Here is a 24,270-nt window from a genome sequence, read left to right as displayed (position 1 = left end):
TCACTCACCAAAAACCTTCACCTGCCAACCTTCCTTTACATAACAGCTCATACTATGATCACAATAAAAAAGAAAATCAACATCCTTCACATTTAGCCCCCTCTTAGAAGCTGTTACTGGCCCTAAGATAAAGGTGTCTTTCCTGTCAGCCAAACAGGAATTGTACGAAAGTTACCCTAAAAATTCCTAGGACCTCAAAATGAAACACACATATACTGTTCTCAGAGCAAGTCATTTTAGAAACTTACTGGGACCAAAACCACACTCGCTTCAGACTAACCTGCTATCTGTGGGGCCCATACTTCCTCTTCTTCATAAGGATATCCGCTTGGGCTATACGGACCCCACATATTCTGAGTTGGTTACCTTTTCATTCTTCTGGGTGGCACAAGCCTGATGTACTCAGGTGAGAAGACAGAAGAATTCTGCCCTATCACATGGGCAGACGTGGTGTTCAATTACCTTCTATCAGCTAGATTATAGGGTTAAGGAACTAGATCAAATTACAGTCTCAGAGCGTTCAGGCATCGTAATGCTAATAGAGGTATGCATGACGGTGGACTGCTGCTTTGCCCTCGGAGAACACCAAACTGACCAAAAGCACAGGCTGAGCCTAAAAATCTTACCCCAAACTGCCCAGAAGCTCTTAGTAAAGCAGAAGTATAAAGCAATGAAAAGTAAAACTTAAGTGTAAGCTAATGAAGGCTGACAGCATCAGAGCCTGTTAGTGCCATTCTGCTATTTATAGTGCTGTGGCTCACTCTATCAACACAATCGTGGCTAAATTAGATATGACTAATGGTTTGGGTTGATCCAGCTTAATCGGGTCAGATTAATGAGCTAGCTGCACACCCCTGTGGGAGAACCATTCATCCTAAACTAGATGCTAATGTTTAATGTAGTATTAAATTCTCTTTTCCCAAGTTTGGGCTGAATTATACTGTTAAATTCTTGCCTGGAGAATTCCATGAACAGAAGAGCCTGGTGGGCTACAAGTCCATGGGGTCACAAACAGTCGTACATGACTGAATGACTAACATACTGTTAAATTAACCTGTCTTTCCCCTCAGGCCTCCAGAAGCCCGTAGCCAGTGGAGGACTCAGCTAGCTCAGGCTGTCATGCCAGCAACTTCTCAGGAGCTATAAAGCTCAGCTGAAGGGAGCGCTTGACTCTAAGTTAGAGATGCTAACCATTCCTAGTAGTGAAGGATGAAGAGCCAGGCGTCCTGGATTCAACTCCCTGTTGTGTCACTTGTTAGCAATTAGATCTTGGCCAAGTTTCTTAATCTCAATAAACTTGTTTCTTCATTTGTAAAGCAGAGCTAATACTACCTACTCTATGAAATGGCAACCCACTCTAGTATTCTTGCCTGGAAAATCCCATGGATGGAGGAGCCTGGAAGGCTACTACAGTTCATGGGGTCGCAAAGAGTCGGACACGACTGAGCGACTTCACTTCTTCACTTCTATAGCAGGGATACACAATCTCTGGGATCTAATGCCTGATGATCTGAGCTGGAGCTAATGTAATAATTATAGAAATAAAGTACATGATAAATGTAATGAATTTGAATCATCCTAAAACCATCCCCCTCCCTGCCCCCTGTCCATGGAAAAACTGTCTTCCATGAAACCTGTCCCTGGTGCCAAAAAGGTTGCGGTCGGCATCACAGAGTTTTGTTTTGTTTTGCTTTAAACCTCTGAAATTATTAGTATCATCCAAGACTCAGATGTTCAGTATTCCTCTTGAAATTACATAAACAAAAGCAAATGGAAAGAACCCAAGTCAAAATTCTATAATAAAACAGCACTCCCTCACAAAAGCATGTAAAATTACAAGAATGTTATTTTAAAACACTGGCACTTTAAGAGAACAATAATCTCAAAAGCCACAAAATTGCCAAATTGTTCCCCAAAGTGCTAAGCAGATAAACATGTGACCCTAACGAATGAGCTTCAGTTTTGTAAACAAAAGTAAAATTCAAATAAATCAGATAGTTCATATTGAAATACAAAGTGTCTTTTTTCATCATGCCTATTCAATTTATAAAGGGGCAACCCATAATATAGGAAGATAAACCTGATTTTAAATGTGGTATACAAGTTTAAAAGTCAGTCTAATTAATTAAAAATACCTTTAACCGAGGATCTCGAGTTTCCTGAACAGTCTGTATTTAGATAAATAGAAGACATTTATAGCCAGCATTTCCCCCAGAGCCTTTGCTGGGACACACAACAAAAAAAACAATATGGCAGCCTTGTATTTTAAGCTCACGCTTTCAGGGATACATTCTCAGGTCTTTAACAAGGGAACTGAAAATAAAACTGCCATTACATGGTAATGGGAGTTAAAGAGTATAGAGTCTTCATGTAAAGATTAGAACATACTTTTCTATTAGTCCTTCAAGGACAGACTTTCAAAATGTTTGATTCTAATAATCCCATGCTGTGAGTAATCCCATTACTCTTCACTTTGTAAATGTAACTGGGCTATGTGAAATCTGCTATTAACTGGTCAAGACTTAAGTTTCAGTTATGGATGAAAACTGTCTCAGTTCAACTTTTATACCCTCATCATGGGTATACAGGGTGCGTAGACAAAAGCTTTTTATTTATCAGCTAACTTTATGAAAGATAAACACTAGTAATTTGCGTGATCCAAAATAGGCAAAAGCAAAAGACTAGCTCCCCCTTAAAAAGAAAAATTTTCAGACCTATGAAAAAGACAATACTAATTTTAAAAATTGTGTTTACTTAGAAGAATTCAGAATGTCAACAAAACAGCTGCAATTTTTTCTTTGTCTGTAATTACAGAGTGGTATTCATTTAACAGAACAACAATTATTCGTATTAAGCTGCATCAGAGACAACTGAAGATGAAACACTACCATCCCCATATATACCTAGTTTACGCTGTGCACCAACAAGAACCTGGTTCAAATTTCCATGCCTATCTACAACCCCCATACTGCACCAGGCAAGATTAGTGGCTACTGAAAGCACCATCAGGACAGGGCTATCTAAAGACACATTTGGTACTGTTAACTATCCAAAAAAAAAAAACTGTGCAGTTTAGAAACAAATCTTACACAGCCTTATATTTCAATGTTTTTCTTTAAAAGGAGTGAGTTGTGCACAGGGTGGTTAAACATGCTATAGACAAGAAAAAAAAAAACTGCGCTAGAACCAACTTATTCATCATCATCATTTTCTTCTTCCTCTTCATCCTCTTCATCTTCCTCATCTTTCTCCTCTTCCTTCTTTTCCTTGCCTTTTTCAGCTTTGATGACTCCCTTTTTGCTGCATTAGGCTCCCTTTAGTTCGGTATGCAGCAATATCCTTTCCATACTTTCCTTCAGCTTAGCAGCCTTCTTCTCATGGGGCTGCTTGTCATCTGCAGCGGTGTTATTCCACGTCTCTCCCAGTTTCTTTGCAATAACACCAATGGAGAGGCAGGCCAGGACGGTCATGTTTGACTTTTGGACAATACTCAGAACAAAACAAGAAAAAGGCTGAAGGATGCCTCTTGGGTGTACTGGGATCCTTGAACTTCTTTTTTGTTTCCCCTATAAGTTTTAATTTCTCTTTCATAACGGGCCTTGTCTGCCTTTGCCATGTCTTCAAATGTTCCTTTCTCTGTAGCAGACATGGTCTTCCACCTCTCTGAGCACTTCTTAGAAAACTCTGAGAAGTTGACTGAAATATCCGGGTGCTTCTTCTTGTGCTCCTTCTGGTAAGTTTGCACAAAGAATGCATATGATGCCATTTTGCCTCTTAGGATCTCCTTTGCCCATTTTTAATTATCTTTCCTCAGAGAGACAGAGAGTTGCCAAGTGCCCGTCCAGTTCTCACTTGTTCTGGTACTATCTCTATCCAGAATAGAGTTTTTGATGATTAAATGAGATAATCCACTTAAACTGTTTACAATGAATACGTGGCATACAGTAAGCCCTCATTGAATGTCAGCTGCAACTAACAGTAATAAACATCCGGCTACAGGAAGCTTTCTTGATAGTTGCTTTCTCAGAAACATACAGTTGACACATAGACTAGCCAAGGATTCTCAAGTTCAGAACTGTTGGCATTTTAGACTCGATAATTCTGTTATGGGGGATTGTCCTAAGCATTGCAGGATGTTTGGCAGCATCCTTGACATCTAACCACTATGGAGCACTGTCTCAGTTGTAACATCCAATGTCTCCAGACATTGCTGTGTGTCTCTGGGCAGGAGAGGGAAGCAAAATCACCTCAGTTTGACAACTACTGTGCTAGAGCAATTAACAGCTGCTATTCAGGGCACTGACGCTCCATCTTTGTCTTATCACTCTTGCCTAAATGTCTCATCAACTATGTCTGCTAGGTAACTCAATGATAAGTAAATCACATACATAAAAGGCTGCCTTAAAATGACTTCCTCCTTTGCTGTTAATTCTGTGAAGACACACAGTGTCTTATTATTTTTGCCTCAGTGGTCTCAGTATCCAGCACACAATGGACAATGAATGAACGATGAATGAATTATGAATATACCCTGTGCTTTTTTGTTTTATTAAACAACTCAGAGCAGCGCTCAGGTTTCCTCACCCTTGACTCCAGTCAAAACACGAAGGAGATAAACACTGAGCACACCCTGAAAACACTCACATACCATGAGGAAACATGATAAGCTGAGCCAAGCCAGGTAAGCAGGAGCAGGAGAGGGCAGGAACACCCTTGCCACAGAGCTTCAGGGCATGGAGTCAAACTGAACATCAGCCCATCTCCAGAAAATAGCACCAAGGGTCAAGCTGGAGAAGAGGGTCCAAGGAGGTCAGTGAGCAAAAGACTTGCAGCAAGTCCTGAGATGAGAGGGTTGAACCAGTGTAGTTACAGAGCAGAGCAAGGAACAGAAGCTCAGAATAATTATCAGAGAAATCCCATGGACAGGTGGAAGTGTATTTGGCTGGATGTGAACATGTTTCAGACAACTTGTGACAGGGTCACTTCAGTTCAGCTCAGTTCAGTTGGTCAGTCATGTCCAACTCTTGGCGACCCCATGGACTACACCATGCCAGGCTTCCCTGTCCTTCACCAACTCCCAGAGCTTGCTCAAACTCATGTCCATAGAGTCAGCGATGCCATCCAACCATCTCATCCTCTGTCTTCGCTTTCTCCTCCTGCCTTCAATCTTTTCCAGCATCAGGGTTTTTTCAAATGAGTTAGTTCTTTGCATTGGGTGGCCAAAGTATTGGAGCTTCAGCTTCAGCATCAGTCCTTCCAATGAATATTTAGGACTGATTTTCTTTAGGATTGGCTGCTTTGATCTCCTTGCAGTCCAAGGAACTCTCAAGAGTCTTCTCCAATACCACAGTTAAAGCATCAATTCTTCAGTGCTCAGCTTTCTTTATAGTCCAACTCTCACATCCATACATGACTACTGGAAAAACCATAGCTTTGACTGTATGGACCTTTGCTGGTAAAGAAATGTCTTTGCTTTTTAATATGCTGTCTAGGTTGGTCAGAGTTTTTATTCCAAGGAGCAAGAGTCTTTTAATTTCATGGCTGCAGTCCCCATCTGCAGTGACTCTGGAGCCCAAGAAAATAAAGTCTGTCACTGTTTCTATTTTTTCCCCATCTATTTGCCATGAAGTGATGGGACTAGATGCCATGATCTTCATTTTATGAATGTTGAATTTTAAACCAACTTTTTCACTCTCCTCTTTCGCTTTCATAAAGAGGCTCTTTTCATCAAGGGTCACTTAGGGTCTGAAAATGAAATGAGGCCCAGATTCTGTCGCCCATGGTTCCAGGTCCCCCTGCCAGCTTCATGTCCAGTACAGGTTTAATCCATATATTCTCTCTTCAGGTCAATAATAAACATGCTGAAAAAAACTTTTTCTTAGAAACTATTATTTCCCCAGTGGCCCATTAAATAAAGGTGTTTAATTCTGTAAAGAACAACTTAAATATGCTATTGAGTAACAACATGTATCACAAAGTTCAGCAAACAGAATTTTCAAGTGAAATCACTTCAACTATTTTCATATGAACCCCCAAAGTGATGCAACCATATCAGGTGATTGCATGGTATTTCTGAAGTACACAGTGAGGATTCTTAAATCCCTGGTCATTTGTTACTGAGATATAAACTAGTAAACAAAGACACAGTTCTCTCAAGTCATGTCAGATATATCTACTGTCCCTTCCTCGCCCAGTGCTCCATTTTAATTCAGCTAAAATTTATTTTTTCGTTGGTTCTGTGTCCTTCCTTTTCAAAGGTATGTGGATTTGGATGTGATAATAAAAGCTTATAATCCAGGTGAGAAATTTCTTCTAGGGTCATATGTAGGAAAAGCTATATACTTCCTTTACGGAAACAGTGGATTTGGGGGAGGAGATGAGAGGGGGAGGGGGACAGGGAATAACTAGTAACATGTCATGTCTCCTTTATCACTTTCGCCAGGAATCCTAGACCGTACTTGAAAGAAACTCAGTTCCAGTGGTTCATTTGTGTTCTGCTTTTATACCTGGGGACAACTTTCTATTCAAGTTTTTATTTCTCTGAGCCTGATTTTTAATTTATTCATAGCTCACCACTTTATGGTATGTGTTTATTACAAGTCTCCAAAAATATTTTGTGAAATGAGGCAAAACATGAACAAAAATTAAGCAATGGTCAAAATTTTATATTATGTAAATGACACTGTAAAATGAGACAAGGTTAGCCTTAGTAATTATCAAATATAAATGAAAGGCAAGAATGTTAGACAGCATACAACATCTGTTTTTAACACTGAGTTTTTCTTATTTTTTTTAGGATTTCTGATAAAAATGCAGAAATGCAGAACCCTCTTGGAGGGTTAAATGCCTTAAGGCATTATCTGTAAGTTAGCAGCTTATTGAAAACTAGCTAATATGTGCACTGGATTTTATACAGGAGCAGGTCCACCAGGAAAAAAACATAGAAAGGGTAGGTAAGACAGGATCAACCTCACTTCCTCATTTTTTAAATGGTGCTGCTGCAGTCACAAGGATCCACCTGGAAACACTTTACAGTTTTTGTACTGTTGCTAAACACATCAATCATAGTGACTGCCCCACCCACTGCCCTCCTGAAGGGGCAACCCTGGGACCCACACTTTACTTCATGAAGAGCTAGCCCTGACCAGAAGACAGTCAACTCTGACTCCCACCCTAGCCTATGATAAATACAAAAGACTTGCTATTTAGCCTAATTCAGCGGCAGAAAACTAAACACAGGGGAAGTCACTTCCGTAATTATCTTGCTTCTCCCAACATCTTCTCTCATTAAATTAGAATGGTCAATTCTGAGCTAAACAAAAATCTCTGCTCTTTAATTTTGCTTTCCATTTTTTGGGTAGTTAGTTAATATACAAACATGGTTCAGAATTCAAAAAGACACCCTCCCTCCTGGGCCTAGAGCTTTTTAGTTGCCCAATGAAAGCAACAATATTGTCCATTTATAGCTAGCCTTCCAGAAATGTTCTATTAATTCATAAAAACTTGAGTCTCAGAAGCTTTTTCAGTTTCAGGAAACTGAAAAAAAACTCACTTTTTCCCTTTAAACTACTGCATTCAATTCACATTCCTAAATTCTATTTCAAAAGACTTGTGAGATTTGTTGCCCTTTCCCATTTTATCACTACTGCAAAAGTGGCTTTAATTTTCTCCCTGACTCTCTTAATCTCCCTTCGTCCACATGGCCACCAGAGTAATCTTTACTGTCGTTATTATATTATGAAATCTATGTATTACAGATATGTACACTATAAATATATTATACATACCAAATGGCATAGATGGTATGTGTGCTTTTTAGAACATGTCACACGCCTACCACCAGCTTGAGTCATAGAATATCAGCAGCACTTTGGAAACCTGCTTTGCGCCTTTTGTTGCCTGTTTGTCTTTCCCTCCCTCTGCCCCAGGGTAATTACTTTTCTGAATACTGAATTCTCCCATTATCTTGAGATTTATTGTACCTCAATAAAGTAAATGAATAGTTTCGCATGGTTTTGAAGTTTTCATAAGGGAATTACATTGGATGTATGTCTCTATGACATGTCAGATATCTTTGTTTTCATCTCTCAAAGTTCCACTGTCTTTTAAGATATCTTGAAAGTGAAAGTGAAAGCTGCTGAGTCCTGTCGGACTCTTTGCGACCCCATGGACTATAGAGTCCATGGAACTCTCCTGGCCAGAATACTGGAGTGGGTAGCCATTCCCTTCTCCAGGGGATCTTCCCAACCCAGGGATTGAACCCAGGTCTACCGCTCTGCAGGCAGATTCTTTACCAGCTGAGCCACCAGGGAAGCTTAAGATACTGTCTATGTCTCTAATTAGCATTCAATCTTTTCCCTAGCTTTTGAACATATGGAAAATAGTCATAGTATTTTAATGTTGTTATGCATAATTTCATTTATCAGTTCTGAGTGAGTTTCTACTGATGTATTTTTCCTAGACTTAAATTTCATATTTTCCTGCAACATTGATTGTCTGGTGATTTCTGATTGGATGGTAAACATTGTTTTTTCCCTTGTTAGGAGCTGGATATTTATATATTCTTGTAACTAGCCTGGAGATTGGTCTAGGCCATAGTTAAGTTAGTAACAGACAGTTTGGCCCTTTTATATCTGTCTTTCAAGATTGTTGTGTGTGTGTGTGCTTAGTCACTCAGTCATGTCCGACTCTGTGACCCCATGGACTGCAATCCGCCAGGCTCCTCTGTCCATGGAATTCTCCAGGCAAGAATGCTGGAGTGGATTGCCATGCCCTCCTCCAGGGGATCTGCCCGACCCAGGGATCAAACCCAGGTCTCCTGCATTGCAGGTGGATTCTTTACTGTCTGAGCCACGAGGGAAGCCCCCAGTATTGTTAGGTGGGCCCAATTCAGTATTTATTCTAGGACTAATGATTCCTCACTTCTGAACCACGGCTGTTCTGAGTTCTCTATACCATGTCCTATGAATTATGAAGATTTCTAATTTGGCAGGAGGTGCAGGGGACGAGAATAGGCAGTGGACAGGTACTTTTCATAGCCCCACGTGAACACCAAGTGTCATTTTCTTGGGCGATTCTTTCAAATCTCAGGTAGTTTCCTTCTGTACATGCAGTCTTCAGCAGCTCTCTGCATATCGGAAGGAAACCCTCTGCAGGTCTCTGGACTGCTCCGTGATGCTCACTCTGTCTCTTCTCCAGAAAACTCTAGTCATCCAGATTACTTCAAGCTCTCAGTAGGTATCCTCAAATCAGAGGGTTCACCAGGCTATACCAGGGTCTTCCCTCCCTCTGCCACGGCCTGAAAACTTTCTCTTGGCAGTCATCTGGGGCAATCACAGGGTTCACTGTTTGTTTTTCCTCTCTCAAAGAACACTATCCTTCATTGTCTGATGTTTAATATCTTGAAAATTATCGTTCCGTATATTTTTTTTTCACTTTTTATGTTATCTCAGGCAGAACGGTAAATTTACTTCATGCTGGATGCAAGTGGAAGCCAGATAAATTTCTTTTTATTATATTACATAAATATCCTCAAATTTTAAAGTTGTAAGTCCCTCACACATAAAACTCCTATACAACTAAAAAGTTTTTAAATTTTATAAATCAATTATAATCAAATCCAAAAGAGAATCAGTAGCATTAAGGTGATTAATGATGTGATTTGGTTTAAACAAGACATGTTATTAATTGCTCCAGCATAAGTGTGCTTTAGTTTGGCTGTGGTGACTCACTTCTCCCATCAGTTCTCTGTATTTCAACCACTGAAAAATATTCATCTCATTCACTGTCCACTTTGTTAAGTCTACTCCTGCTTTCCTTGGTTTCTATGCAGTTATATGTGCAACTGTGGATACTGAAATTTCACAACGGTATTTAGTTATAAAATGGGTACCCAGATGGCCATCAATATGCTTACCTTAATTTTTAAATAATCACTGAAGTGAGAAAACAAATTCTTTTTTTTTAAATTTTAAATTATTGTGTAGAACATGCAGTTTGATATGCACTGATTCAATGCCAAGTTGGTAGCCACAATGAAAAGACTAAAAATGTATCTGAGCCAAGAAAATTCTTCCAGGATAATCTCTACTTCATGTAAGGTGACTGACAATAAGGAGAACCAGGGACTGAAGTTACAACGAGCTAAAAAAATACCTGCAAGAGAAGGGTGGGGGAACTCTAGGAGAATACCCAAAATACCTGCTAGAAAAAAGCACAGGGTATAAAAGTGAATGTGACAGCAGATCAGCTATGAAGGAGGAAAATAAGGAGAGAAACTCAAGAGGAAGAAGCCAAAGAGCATCACTGATAGAAAACAAACAAACGAAAGAAGAGACAGGGAAAACCATATTAGGATGTTTATGGATAATATAGGAGTGACAGAAAGAGCAGCATCTCCAGGGCAGGAAAGGAGAAGCTACACCAGCCAAACGGACAAAGGAAAGTCAGTGGAGCTTTTAGCAAAAGCCAGAGTATGGATCTAAATCACATACAGAATGCAACCAACTTCTTTCACAGGAGGCAAGGTTGAGTTTTTCAACCCTGCACTGAACCAGCCTCTCTGGAAAAGTAAGTGACTTGTATCCCTCATATGACAAGAATTCAGCAAGACAGCAAAAGAGAACACTATATGGTGCTTCCTTTCTACAGAGACTTGAGCTGTTTTAAAGTCTTGTTTGTGGTTCTCTATATCTGCTTCTGGTTTCCTGAGCACTCCCCTGGTTTGACCTATAACTTCTCCATGACCCTGGACTCTCACAAAATTTTTCCCACTGGGGACTTTTTAAATTGTGCTTCACTCTGGCCTTTTCACTGGTTTTCTTGAACCTGGTGACTCTGGTGGTAAAGAATTCGCCTGCAATGCAAGAGACCCAGGTTTGATCCCTGGGTCAGGAAGATCTCCTGGAGAAGGAATGGCTACCCACTCCAGATTTCCGCCTGGAGAATTCCATGGACAGAAAAACCTGGTGGGCTACAGACCATGGGGTCGCAGAGTCGGACATGACTGACAGACTAACCCTTTCATTCTGGCCTTTTCATTGGCTTTCTCAAACCTGGTTTACTTTGTTTCCCCTTGATTCAGTGATGCCACCTGCTACCCCCCCGCCCAGGGTGAGGCAAAGTCCTCCAGGAAACAGAAAGACTCTGATTATGGAAAAGGGAGAAAGAGCCATCAGAGTAATAATACTTCCAGTGGTGAAGTCCCCATAGAGACCTAAGAGATAGGTGGAATGCCAAGATCTGTTTAGTTGTTTGGCAAGCATGCATATCTAGGTGATCTAATAACTATGTAAACCAACTGAATGTTATCAAGTGCACTTGAAAAGTCTCAACTAAAGAGTGCTCATGCCTCAGAATCCCCACTACACAGCAGGGGTCAGTTGTCTACACGGACCTAGACAACGCATTGGAGTGGACAAGTGGGTGCCAGGAAAATGAGAGAAAATGGGGAAAGGCAGGATTCTGGGCTCCTGGTCTTTGGTTGGAAAATCTTTCCTCTTTGCATTGTCCAGTGGTGACAGAGAGTGGGGAGAAACCTGAGACACATCAGGAATGAAACGAGACGCCATGCCCTGTTTTAGCTCAAAGGCTCCTGAGGAATCCAGCGTCATCCACTCTCCACACACTCCGCTGTGGAGGTGGTAACGTCAGGCTCAGTGTGACAGAACTCCAAGTTCTCTTCACTGGACACTCTTTCATGACAGAGTCTACTGAGGGCATTCACCGCATTTGTCTGAAAAGGTAGCACTTAGGTGGTAGGTCCAAAGATTGCCTGTAATTCAGGAGACCTTATAGCTTCACCATGTAGTCTCATTTCACCTGAAGAAATCACTGCCTTATTCTTCATTATTTTATTTAATAATATACTAATTACTTAGAAATAAAATTCTGCCCAAGAAAGCAGAAATATTTTAATGGCTTTTATCTCTATATTGTCATTTTTTGTTTTCTTCAAGTATCTAAATGTTTCCACTTAGTTTATAATAAAAATAGGATCCTAGTAAAATATACAAAGAATTTTAAAACTGGAAAGAACATCAGACTCTAGTGCTCTTTATTTTTATAAAAGAACCCAAGTCTAGAATGATTAAATATTTCAATAGAAGTCATTCCCTGTAAAAGCTCAAAAATAGTATTCCCGTGAAAAATCTAAGCCTCTAAGGACTTAGTTAATTCACCTAAAATCAAAAACTAACAAATGATGATGCTCATGCTCAAATTCAGATGTCTCCACTGGCTTTGGAGACAGCTGTGATATGGTTGTGAAAGAGCAATCGGACACCAGTACCCATTATGCTGTGCAGCCTTTTTCATGCAGATAGAGAACTATTTTGCATACCTAGACTGGTAATGTGAGTGCAATGACGTGCCACATTTTGAATCAATGCTAAGCAAAGGCAAAAAGGATTTGGGGTTGTCCACTTGTGTTTCTGGAATCTGATCCTATTGTAAACAGAATAACAACTTGCACCTGTTTATTCCCCCCCAGTCTTAAATTTAATTCTTCCTAGCTATTCCTCAGCCCTGCAGCTTCCGGGAGCAGTGTTTCTTTAAGGATGTTATATGGACCATAATAAGGGTCATGCGCTTGAGCTCCTTTTTAACATATACAGATTCCTGCGTCCCACCCAGAAGTACCCCATATTTCTAGGATGGAGGGGTGGATTGGGAGTTGTCATCTTTATAAGTCTCCCTGGAGGCTTATGTACACTGAAATTTGAGTCACTGAGATAATACAGAAATGTCATTGACTGAGACTGTAACAGTTTGCCTGAAAATAATAAGAACTGAAATCATGATTAGAATAGAGTTGCCTCCGGGAAAATCTTTCCTTAGTTACAAAGTTGAACTTTTTCAGAGTGCAGTTTAAAAAGTATCTTGAATTGCCTTCAGAATCTATTTTATGGATTACTGCAGATACACAATAATCTGGAAAATACTGAAAAGTGGAAAGAATCAGCAATTCCCACTAGACAGCTACTTTTAATATTTTGATATATTATCTTTTTTCTTTTCTTCAAGAAAGCAGCCTTTTTCTAACTTTGAGGATGACTTAAAAATGAACTCTTTAGTCAAAAACAGTATTTTGTCAAACCTCCTTTAGTACAAGGATAGTCACACTGGCAGAACTGACAGGGTCAGAGTAAAGGGACAAAGCAGGTGATTAAACAGTTAATCTCACTAGGGGCCTGTAGGTAGGAAAAATATGGGAGACCCCTTTAAGTTAACAACTACTCAAGAAAGCAGGTTTGCTTAACCACAAAATCAGGCACGCTTGCTTAGCAACAAAATCGCACAACAGCAGCACAGGACACGCCCTAAAACAATAGTGGCATGAGACCTACACCCCGCCCAGTGAGCTCAGTAGTTAATGATCCCTAGAACATGCTTTCTGCACACATAAAAACAGTAATTTGTGGACCTAGCTTGACCATGTAGAAAACTCCCCTGCTCAACCTGGAGGAGGAACCGATGATGGAAGCATGATGTCTGCCCAAGAGAGATAAAAGTTCTCCCCCTCCCCACTTTTTCTTTGATTATAAAACCGTAGCCAACTAAGTTCTCAGGGCGTGGCATTTCTCACCTGTCTGCTTTGTAAACCTCACAAAAGTCCTGTTCTAATAAATCACTTATCTATCATTTTACCTCTTGCTAAATTCTTTTCCGCACTGAGACATAAAGAACTGTGATACTGAAGCTCTTCAGAGCCCTGGGACACACGTTTCAGAACCATGTGGTCAGGGATGATAAATCTATATCCTGACTGACTTCATTCCAGGGAGGACAAACTGCTGCCCCCTGCATTATAATCAACCTGTCAGGAAGCTGTCATCAACCTGTCTTCTGATCTTTAGAGAAAAGCACTGTGTAAAGGGCCCAGCATCAGTCTCTACTGTTGGCAGGTTATGCACTCAGCCAGACCAGCCTTGATGGGGTTAAGCCCACGTTGCTGGGCCCACCCATAACCTTTGCTCCCACCACTGTGGCTAGTGAGCAATCACTGAAGTAACCGCAGAAAGAGTCTGACATTCAGAGTGGGTCACTTTGTCCACCTTTCTATTTAAAGTCTCTGCTACATGGATGCTATTTGCTGAGTAATGTGGGACATAAAACTTTTTCACACTCTGTATTCATTCTGAAAGTTTCATCTACATAACTCTTTCCCCATCCTCTTTGTCAGCAATCTGCCAAAACTTTTTTCTGGGTCTACACCGTGTAAACAAACTGCCAGTCACTGTCCATGAATCGGTGTATCTGCACTTTTGACCCTCTCTCAACCCAGACACACACATATTGCTCAAAGTTCTACCCACTGAGAGGATTTTCCATCACAACTGTCTTGCAGGGCCACCTCGGAATAGGGTTATAATGCTGCAGCCATCTGCTGCCAGTTAATGGCAACACATTGTGAAAACTATCTACAAACTAGGCCTTAGCTTTTTTTCCTTCTTCAGTCAAATGCTTCTGTCTTCAGGAGCTGCTAGGACTTCATCTTATTTATACCATTTCCACTTGACGGTGGATTGCTGATGCCTTCAACCAACCTTGTATCTTGGTGGATAAGAAAACATCTAGTTCATCATTGGAAGTTCAGGTCATAAAGTGTCTTAGATGTCCCAGATCAGAAACTCAGTCTCTACCAGGATCCAGTAGCAAACCAAGACCTGTTTCTGAAAAGAACAGTTATCTATTTCAAAGCCCTAGTGCTCTGTGCTTTTGCTAGTATGACTGTTGTAGCCAGTCTCTGAAACTGTTCCCAATGGTCCTCACCTCCTATTACTTATGACCTTAATCCCATCCCCTTGGGGATGAGCTAGACTGCACGCACGCACGCTCAGTCGCTTCAGTCATGTCCAGCTCTTTGCAACCTCATGGACTGTAGCCCACCAGGTTCTTCTATCCATGGGATTCTCCAGGCAAGAGTACTGGAGTGGGTTGCCATTCCCTTCTCCAGGGGATCTTCCCTACCCAGGGATTGAACCTGGGTCTCCTACATTTCCTGCATTGGCAGATGGATTCTTTACTCCTGAGCCACTGGGTAAGGCCATGAGCTAGACTAGTGGCTTGCTAATTAACATGCAGAAGTGATTGGGATATCATGGTGAGATCAGGTTATAAAAAGACTGTGGCTTCCATTTTTAGGCCAATGTCTGTCTGTCTCTACTCACACTAGAGAAACCAAGCAAGCTGTCTTGCTGTGAGAAGCCCTATGGAAAGGCCCACAGTTTATCAGCCTAGAAGGAACGGAATGAAGCATGCTAACAACTATGAGTGAAGTTGGAAGTGGATCCTTCAACTCTAGTCAAGTCTTAAAATGACTGTGCTCCACCCAGTAGCTTGGCTTGATTGTAACTTCAGGAAATGCTATGAGCCAGGCTTCCCAGGTGGCTTAGTGGTAAAGAATCGGCCTACCAGTGCAGGAGACTCAGGAGAGGCAAGTTCAATTCCTGGGTTGGGAAGATCCCCTGGAGGAGGAAATGGCAACCCACTCCAGTATTCTTGCCTGGAAAATCCCATGGACAGAGGAGCCTGGCAGGCTACACTCCATGGGGTCACAAAGAATCAGACATGACTGGGCATGTGTGCACAGAATCACCAGCTAAGCTGGTCCTGTACTCCTGACCAACAGGAATTGTGAAAAATTTATATTTGTTGTTGTAAGCCACAATTTTTTGAAGCAATCTACTATGTCATAACAGATAGATATAATGATTGTATATGGGTTGTTCTACACAATATTGCTTCTGAACTAGGAACTCATTTCTTAGCTAAAAAAGTGTGCCAATGAGCTCATGCCCACTGAGTTTACTGATTCTGTCAGGTTAAGACACCCTCAGAAGTAGCAGAACTGATAAAAGAGCCCAGTGAATAATCAGTCAGAGCACCTGTTGGGGAACAATGCAATGAAAGGTTAGGGCTCTATTCTGTAGGATGTGGGCTATTCTTGGGATCTGAAACTAATATAGGGCACTCTTTCCTTCCATAGTGAGAATACATTAAATAAGGGGTAGATCTGGGACAGCATCCTCCACTACAATAGTTCATTACAACCCCCCAAAATTTTGTTTTCCATCTTTGCAAGTTTGATTGTTCTTGGTTTTAGAGGCTTTAATTTAAGGCAGCATGCTCCCACCAGAGATCACAACATTAGCTCCAGTGAACTGGAAGACAAGACTTCCACTGGCTAAGTTGAACTTCTCATGCTACTGAAATAACAAAGAAGAGATCATTGTTTTTCCTGGGGCAATTGCTCCCAACCAGTAAGGGTAAACCAAGTGTCTGCTGTAAGACTCTGTCTGGAGCCCAAGGCATTCTCTGAGTTCTCTCAAACATGGCTGTACAAATTAAGGCAAAACTATAACAACATATTAAAGACAGACCACTGAGAACACATTTAGGGTACTGATAGATTTTCCAATGTTTTTAAATTATACTATGCAATGATATGAAAATACAGAAAAACATGTGGATCTACCTCCTGAAATAATGTTCTATTAGAATACTCTTTATATAGTAGGAATAAAGCATTATTTTATTTGTCCATATTAAAAAAAAACAACAACACAGACCACTAAAATTCAGATCCTTCGGGAGTAAAGATTTGGATTGCCTCCACCATGAAAAGAATCCTGACTGACTGTGGTGCCAGTTGAGGACAAAGGAAACATAGAATTCAGAGTAGATAATGACTGCACAGGACTGCAGCAGCTATGCAGAGCTCCCTTTCTTGTTACGCATACACTGATACATACTTACTTATTTTTTCCTTCCCTATTATTGTCCCTCTTTATTTTCTGTAAGGGCTTTTATTGGTGATTAACTTTACAATTCAATCTGCATGTTACAGAGTATTCACTTAGTTGGGATTGAGTAGAGTAGCTTCTGAACTGTGCTGTTGGAAAAGACTCTTGAGAGTTCCTTGGACTGCAAGGAGATCCAACCAGTCCATTCTAAAGGAGATCAGTCCTGAATATTAATTGAAAGGACTGATGCTGAAGCTGAAACTCCAATACTTTGGCCACCTGATGTGAAGAACCAACTCACTGGCAAAGACCCTGATGCTGGGAAAGACTGAAGGCGGGAGAGGCGGGGAAGAGGATGAGATGGTTGGATGGCATCACTGACATGATGGACATGAGTTTGTGTAGGCTCCGGGAGTTGGTGATGGACAGGAAAGCCTGGCGTGCTGCAGTCCATGGGGTCACCTAGTTGGACATGACTGAGCGACTGAACTGACTGACTGAACTGAGTAGGACTGATAATAACATCATCCAGAAATAGTTATGGTGACTACTGGGCCTTTAGGTGTCTTTCTTTTAAAATTTAGTTGTTTTTAGCTACGCTGCATCTTTGTTGCTATGCAGGCTTTTCTCTAGTTGTGGCAAATGGGGACTACCATATGGTTGAGGTGCACAGGCTTCTCAATGTGTGGCTTCTCCTGATGCGTAGCACAGGCTCTAGAGCACTAGAGCTTCTGGAGCTGCAGCTCCCGGGTTGTGTAGGGCACAGACTCAATAGTTGTGCAGCACAGGCTTAGCTGGGGTTCCCAAGTGGCAAAGAACCCACCTGCCAATGCAGGAGACACAGGTTCGATCCCTGGCTTGAGAAGATCCCCTGGAGGAAGGCATGGCAACCCACTCCAGTATTCTTGCCTGGAGAATCCCATGGACAGAGGAGCCTGGTGGGTTACAGCCCACAGAACCACAAAAAGTCGGACGTGACTGAAGCAACTCAGCTCGTAGGCATAGGCTTAGCTGCTCCATGGCAAGTGGCATCTTCCCCAAACAGGGATCAAATCCAATGTCTCCTGCATTGGCGGGTAGAGTCTTTGTTACTGAGCCACTGGGGAAGCCCTTTAGGTTTCTTTGAAGGAGAGGATGGAAATAGCTTTGTAAAGAGAACAGCACCATCTTTTTAAGCAAAACCAAAGGACGTCATTGCTGTAAGACAGAAACATGTAAACAGACACTAAATGACCCAAAAAATAGATTCTGCTAGCTATTCCCTGTCTCTCAGCTCCAAGCACTCCCCCGTTCAAGAATGCTCATGATATTTGGGTGTATGTACTAAAATTTCCCGATGTCTTGCCAACAAGTTTCTGGTTAGATTCCGCAAAACGGAAGCCTACGGTGGAGCTTGGAAAGAGGAAGAAGGACTCTTCCTGCTTTCAGTTCCTGTCAGGCTTGCTCCAGCAGCAGCAGCAGCTGCTGCCACTGCCAACTATGACTCGAGCCTTTTTCAGCTGGCCCTGCCACATATCCTGCCGTGCTCCCTTGGCAGTAAGAACATTTGATCCACTGTGCTTCCTCGCCAGCTGTACCATGCCACCTGAACCATCTAAGCACCTGTTGGGTTATATCCCCCTCATTTAAAAGTCTGAGTACCAACCATAATGCTTCTGAGGTCTGAAAATCAGCTGAAATGTACTCCTTGAGAAATGATCATCAGTCCCAGAGAGCCTCTCCTTCAAAGCTGTGCTGCCAAGTCGCTTCAGTTGTGTCCAATTCTGTGCGACCCTATGGACTAGAGCCCACCAGGCTCCTCCATTCATGGGATTCTCCAAGCAAGAGTACTGGAGTGGCTTGCAAATCAGTATTAGTATTAGGGGGTCTCCAAAGAAACAGAACCAATACAAGAAAGATAAACAGAAAGACATACACATACAGAGAAAGTGAAAGTGAAGCCGCTCAGTCGTGTCCAACTCTGCAACCCCATGGACTGCAGCCTACCAGGCTCCTCCACCCATGGGATTTTCCAGGCAAAAGTACTGGAGTGGCGTGCCATTGCCTTCTCATACACATAGAGAGAGACTCAACAGATATTGGCTCATGTGATTATGGAGCCTGAGAGGGCCCATATCTGCAAACTAGGGACCCAGGAAGGCCAGAAGTGTCATTCAAAGGCCTGAGAGCCAGAGCCAGTGGTATAGGTTTCGGTCTGTCCAAAGGCCTAAGCATCACGAGCATAAAGGGCAGGGAAACAGTGATGTCCCAGCTCCAGGGATCAAGGAAAGGGCAAACTCAAGCTTCCCCTACCTTTCGGTTCCCTTCAGGCCCCCAACGGATCATATGAAGCACGCCTACATTAGGGAGGGCAATCTGCCTTACTCAGTTCACCAATTCAAATGTTAATTGCTTCTGGAAACCCTCTCACAGACACACCAAAAATACTGTTTAAACAGATGTAAGAGTCAAGATTTTTCATCCTAACTTTCAACAGTTCTAGCAAAGAACTTAATCAATGTTATAAATATTGTCAGTTTAAAATAAAACTATTCCATCACTCCAAATTTATCCACTAGACTCTAAAAATCATAGCTGTTTAATATCTACCATCTCCATTTAAAAAATACATTCCACCTCACCCACAATTTTATACTTAAAAGTTCATAGTCACATTTCTCTATAATAAAAATATGTATGTTAATTTGTACCATTTTAAAATCTTCAGTGTACACAATTCAAATTTTTAAAAATTTCTTCTGGCTTGATTAATTACAATTAGCATTACTATACAATGAAGTATAAAAATATATGTTTTGATATACTGCTGCTGCTAAGTCATTTCAGTCATGTCCTACTCTGTGCAACCCCATAGACAGCAGGCCACCAGGCTCCCCCATCCCTGGGATTCTCCAGGCAAGTACTACTAAATATAAAAGTAAAATTTATGGAAATATCTTTAATGAGATTGATGTTCCTTTAAAAAAAATAACATCACATATCTGTGGACAGACAATGTTAATTATTGGGATGAGATGGAGCTCAATGGAAATCAATAACAAAAATATTATCAAGTGTGGGGCTTAATATATATATTAATAACCATGTATATTATTTATAAATTATTAATAATATAGATTGTAGAAGCTACAACACACTTCAAATGGTAGGGATGAATAGAGAGAAGAGACGTAACATAATTCTTAATAAGCAGTAATCTCCCAAAGTTTAAAGGACATAAAATTTAAATTTTCTAGTAGCCTTTTGGCAAAGATACTGAAAATATTTCTCCTGATAATCAGAAAAGTAGATTTTATTTAAAGATGTCATGTTTATCTTTGGAAAGTAAACATTTCATCTCCTTACTTGAAATCACACAAATATATAAAATAAGGCATTGGTTTATCTCTTAGTTTGAGTAGACTTCTCAGAGACTGTTTCAAATTGTCCCTTTATTTAGTGCCTTTGAAATTTTCTTTTATTCCAAGGGAATGCACTATAGTAAAATTAAGTTGGGTAAAAAGTTAACTTATTTTTTGTAAAGAGGAAAAATGGAGACTGTGAAAGAGAAGCTAAAAAGGAGAAATTGCAAAGTACTACTTTGACCACAGGCAACTCTATTTTATAAACATAATTAGAGAAATTTGGAAACATATCCTCTAAAAACTAATGACATCTACAAACTTGAAATTCATGGGAAGGCTTTGTGAAACTCAAGTGGTAACAATACCCCTGTTTGGAAGCCACTAGTCAAAGAATATTTTTAAAGACCATTGCACATATAGAGTACAATCAACATTAGTCCTTGTATGAGGTGGTTATTAAAGAAAATGAGAAGCATACTGAAATACAATTTCAGATATAGGGGTAGAAACAGAAATATATTTTTTGGGGGGGAAATAAATATCTGCTTCTTCTAATAAAAATTTCTTTGCAGTAGTCTCAGCTTTATTGTACCCAAGTTTTGACTTAACAGTCAAAGCTAAGATTAATTATAAATTCATCATGTACAAAGTTGGCCTTAAATCTCTTGCTCCAAAATTCCCAGTCTTTGCATTCCAACCTACCTCTGTAACACTGCTGCCCAGCACGTCAGAAGTATCATCACTAGTTTTAAGACCCCAAATTTATCACAGTCCCTCCAACAACTATACTATCAGCATAGTTTTACTCTAAAGTAGGAAAACAGGGTTTCCCCGGTGGCTCAGTGGTAAAGAAATTGCCTACCAAAGCAGGAGACACAGGTTTAATCCCTGATCTGGGAAGATCTATGCACCACAACTACTGAGCCTGCGCTTTAGAGCCCAGGAGTTGCAACTAGTGGGCCCATGTGCTGCAACTGCTGAAGCCTGCACGCACCCTAGAGTCTGTGCTCTGCAGCAAGAGAAGCCACTGCAGTGAGAAGCATGAGCACTCCAGCTAGAGGGCAGCCACCACCTGCTGCAACCAGAGGAAACACCACATGGCAACGGAGACCCAGCACAGCCAAAAATAAATAAATAATTAAAAAAGAAACATTTATGTCTTGTTATGAAAATGAACTTATAAACTTTACTTCCTTAAGTACAAACAGGAAGCAATACTATCATCAGCATCTTTAAAACAAATTGAACCCAACTGTCTAAAGCCACAGAAATCACTGACAAGAATTACAATTATGTACATGGAGTAAATTTTTAAATTATGTTTTTTTATACAGACTAATTCTCCACTTTCTGAATGTTTTGTAATATAAACCTCTGTATCTATATCTTGGACTGTTTTAATCATTTAGTGGATAAATTTCAAGACAGAATTAAGTCTCAATGAATTCATCACTATATTACAGTACAGCATATTTAACTATTACATAAAACTAGTTTCATTTGAGTCACAACCTCAATTGCCTACAGGGACCAGGAAGTAATCTAAATGTGGAACAGGTTAGGTGTAAGATAACAGACAGTAATGAAAAGCATTCTGTTCTAAAGGCACTCAATTATTTTTAATACTATAAGCCAAACAAAAAAAATACCTGGAATTGATATGACCAAATTTACAAGGGGTAGAATTTTGCAATTCTCATTGTTTAGCTTTCACAACATATTCAACAGATTCAAAGCCAGTATTTACCTAGTACCCAGATAAATATAATGAGAAGATATATATAATGAGACAATGGTTATGAAATGTTACTGTTGACACAGCAAGTATATGTGTATAAAGTTGTCTCATTAAATTTTATGAGACCCTAGCTGTGATTAGAATTATATACAAATTACAGATCAAACCTACATCCCTAACTTACTACATTATATCAAAAAGAAAACCACACTTTAGATGAAAAGAATATTTTATTGCAATACTTTAATACCGAAACCAACTATTATACATATCCACCAACTCTTTTTCACTGTCCCTATGTATCTCAGAAGATAGTCAAAGTGAGATTAATTGGATGAAGCATTCTCAACAAATCTAGAACATTCTATACTTCAATTAAAGTTAGGTCCTTTAATAAATTACATCTTATTCCATTGTTCTATAATATTTATGAAATGATTAGTGCAATAACATCACTGAAGTATCATTTAAAAGGCAAATACCCTATAGATTTGGATTTGTCATCCCGATTCCTTGGCATTCAATAATGTAAGCGTCTTTAGAGGCATCTTCTTCATCTTCTGATTTCTTCACAGTAAATTTAGCCTGAAACCAGAAGAGCATTTAGTATATAAGTAATACGAAGAGAGACACAGGGGAGAGCCCATAACTCCTGCTTAAACAGGTAGGCAGTTAATACCAAACTCATTTTATTGAAGAAGCTAGAGATAGAAAGATCAAATGACTCATGAGAAATTCAATAGCCTACATATGAAATACTTTATTCCAGAGGCATGGTCCTTATTCAGAGGTATACGAATGTGGAGTTTTGCCAGAATATATGTAACCTGGCTCCCATTTCTTACCCACTGAGTCAGAACTCATCAGAAGTGCAGCTTTAAGTAAATATCAATTTTTAAATCTCAATACCTACTTTCTACATTTTTTCTAAAACATGGCACTGAAGCATTTAAACTTCTTTTATCTTGTCAAATATCAAATTACCCTTTAATTTCTCTCAAATTTTCTTGCCAATTTAATTCCCTAAATACAGTATTTAAAATATCTAGTTCAGAGGAGACAGGTGGAGAGAGGTGACAATTAACATCTTCCCTCATCATTATTGGGTTTGACACTGTACTTTTTACTTGTTAACTAATTCAAGTTTAGCTTTGAAACACCTGATCTGTATCACTATATTGTGGAAACATGATTTTTTTTTTAAAGCAAATCTATTCATTCTAAGAAAATTGAATTAAAATCAAAATAACGGAGGAGGCTGACTGAATCTGTGACAGAGGGATTTGAAGTATGCATAAAACCTTTGAAATACAATTTGAAAACTACTCCAAGGTCCTGTTGAACTGCAATATTTAAAAAGTATTCCAGTTTTAGGATTAGATGGCTGTGTGTGGACACTGAAATTTATTGTTGTATGAATAAACAATGAATCTGAATTATGAGCTAGATAGACTATTATATGTATACATATTTTTTCAAATTACAAGCACTATATAAATAAGGTACATATAAAAGCCTACATATAAAATTACAAAAAATTAGAGTTGGAAGGAGCCCTAAGGGACACAGTCTCTGACGTTCCTGATGAATTACCTGCACTGAGACACAGAATGATGAAGCAGCTTGCCCCAGGTCACTGAGTTACAACACAACAATGCTGAATGAGAAACCAGAGCAAAAAAATCCAGTTCATGGCACTTTCCACTGTGCATTCAGTTCAAATAACATATGAGTGTCTACTATGTGCAAAGTACTGTAGAAAAAATGAATATACCCTTGTCTCTGATATCAAGGAGATCACAGTCTACACGGGGAGACAGACTAATAATAGTTACAAAATAAAGCGTAAGTAGAATAATAAAAAATACAGTTAATTATCTTTTGAATCAAATATAATTTGCTTTGCCTCCTATTGGGCCTTTTCCCACAATTTAATCAAAATCTACCTATTCTGTCTAATAACAAAAAAAGTACATATTAAGAATCATACAAATAAAATGTGAAGAGTAGGGTAACAGTGGTTTTGTGCTTGGTACACCTCTGTTATGTTTCATTTCTTATTACTACATACATTATTTTTGTAACCTTTTAAAATGCTTAAGGTCAACACGTTCCTTCATAAAATTCTGAGTTATAAATTTTATATTACTTTATAAAATTATATTATAAAGACTGTAGCAAAATAGAAATATGTCACACATCACTGAAAAAGGAATGAAATGATGCTGTATGTGTTAGCTGTTAAAAAAAAAGAACAGAGAAACAATTTTAAGAAGAGGAAAATACCTAAATGTCAACAGTGGTCTTACTGGCAAAGGGGAGTTACAGACAGGATTCTTCCTCTATTTTCTAAACTTTCTATAAAGAAGTTAGTTTCAGATGAAATACACATGTCATTTAAGAATCCTGTTAAACAAGGAATAAATATGAGATTATTCATGTT

General features: G+C 39.7%; 1 protein-coding gene and 1 pseudogene across 1 annotated transcript in view; both read right to left on the bottom strand.

Moving 5' to 3' along the window:
* Nucleotides 1-3,113: 3,113 nt before the first annotated feature.
* On the bottom strand, nt 3,114-3,794 carry LOC138445035 (high mobility group protein B1 pseudogene; annotated as a pseudogene).
* An 18,244-nt stretch (nt 3,795-22,038) lies between these two features.
* Nucleotides 22,039-24,270, bottom strand: part of RTCA (RNA 3'-terminal phosphate cyclase) — a 30,100-nt gene continuing 27,868 nt past the window's right edge. Inside the window, exon 11 of the mRNA XM_069598806.1 lies at nt 22,039-22,412. Within this exon, the coding sequence (XP_069454907.1) occupies nt 22,311-22,412 (102 nt within the window). The 3' untranslated portion in view covers nt 22,039-22,310. The remainder of the gene's footprint in view (nt 22,413-24,270) is intronic.

Source organism: Ovis canadensis, chromosome 1, assembly GCF_042477335.2.
Source record: "Ovis canadensis isolate MfBH-ARS-UI-01 breed Bighorn chromosome 1, ARS-UI_OviCan_v2, whole genome shotgun sequence".
NCBI lineage: Eukaryota > Metazoa > Chordata > Mammalia > Artiodactyla > Bovidae > Ovis > Ovis canadensis.
Note: the sequence above shows the minus strand (reverse complement) of the source record. Positions and strands in the feature narration are given on the sequence as shown.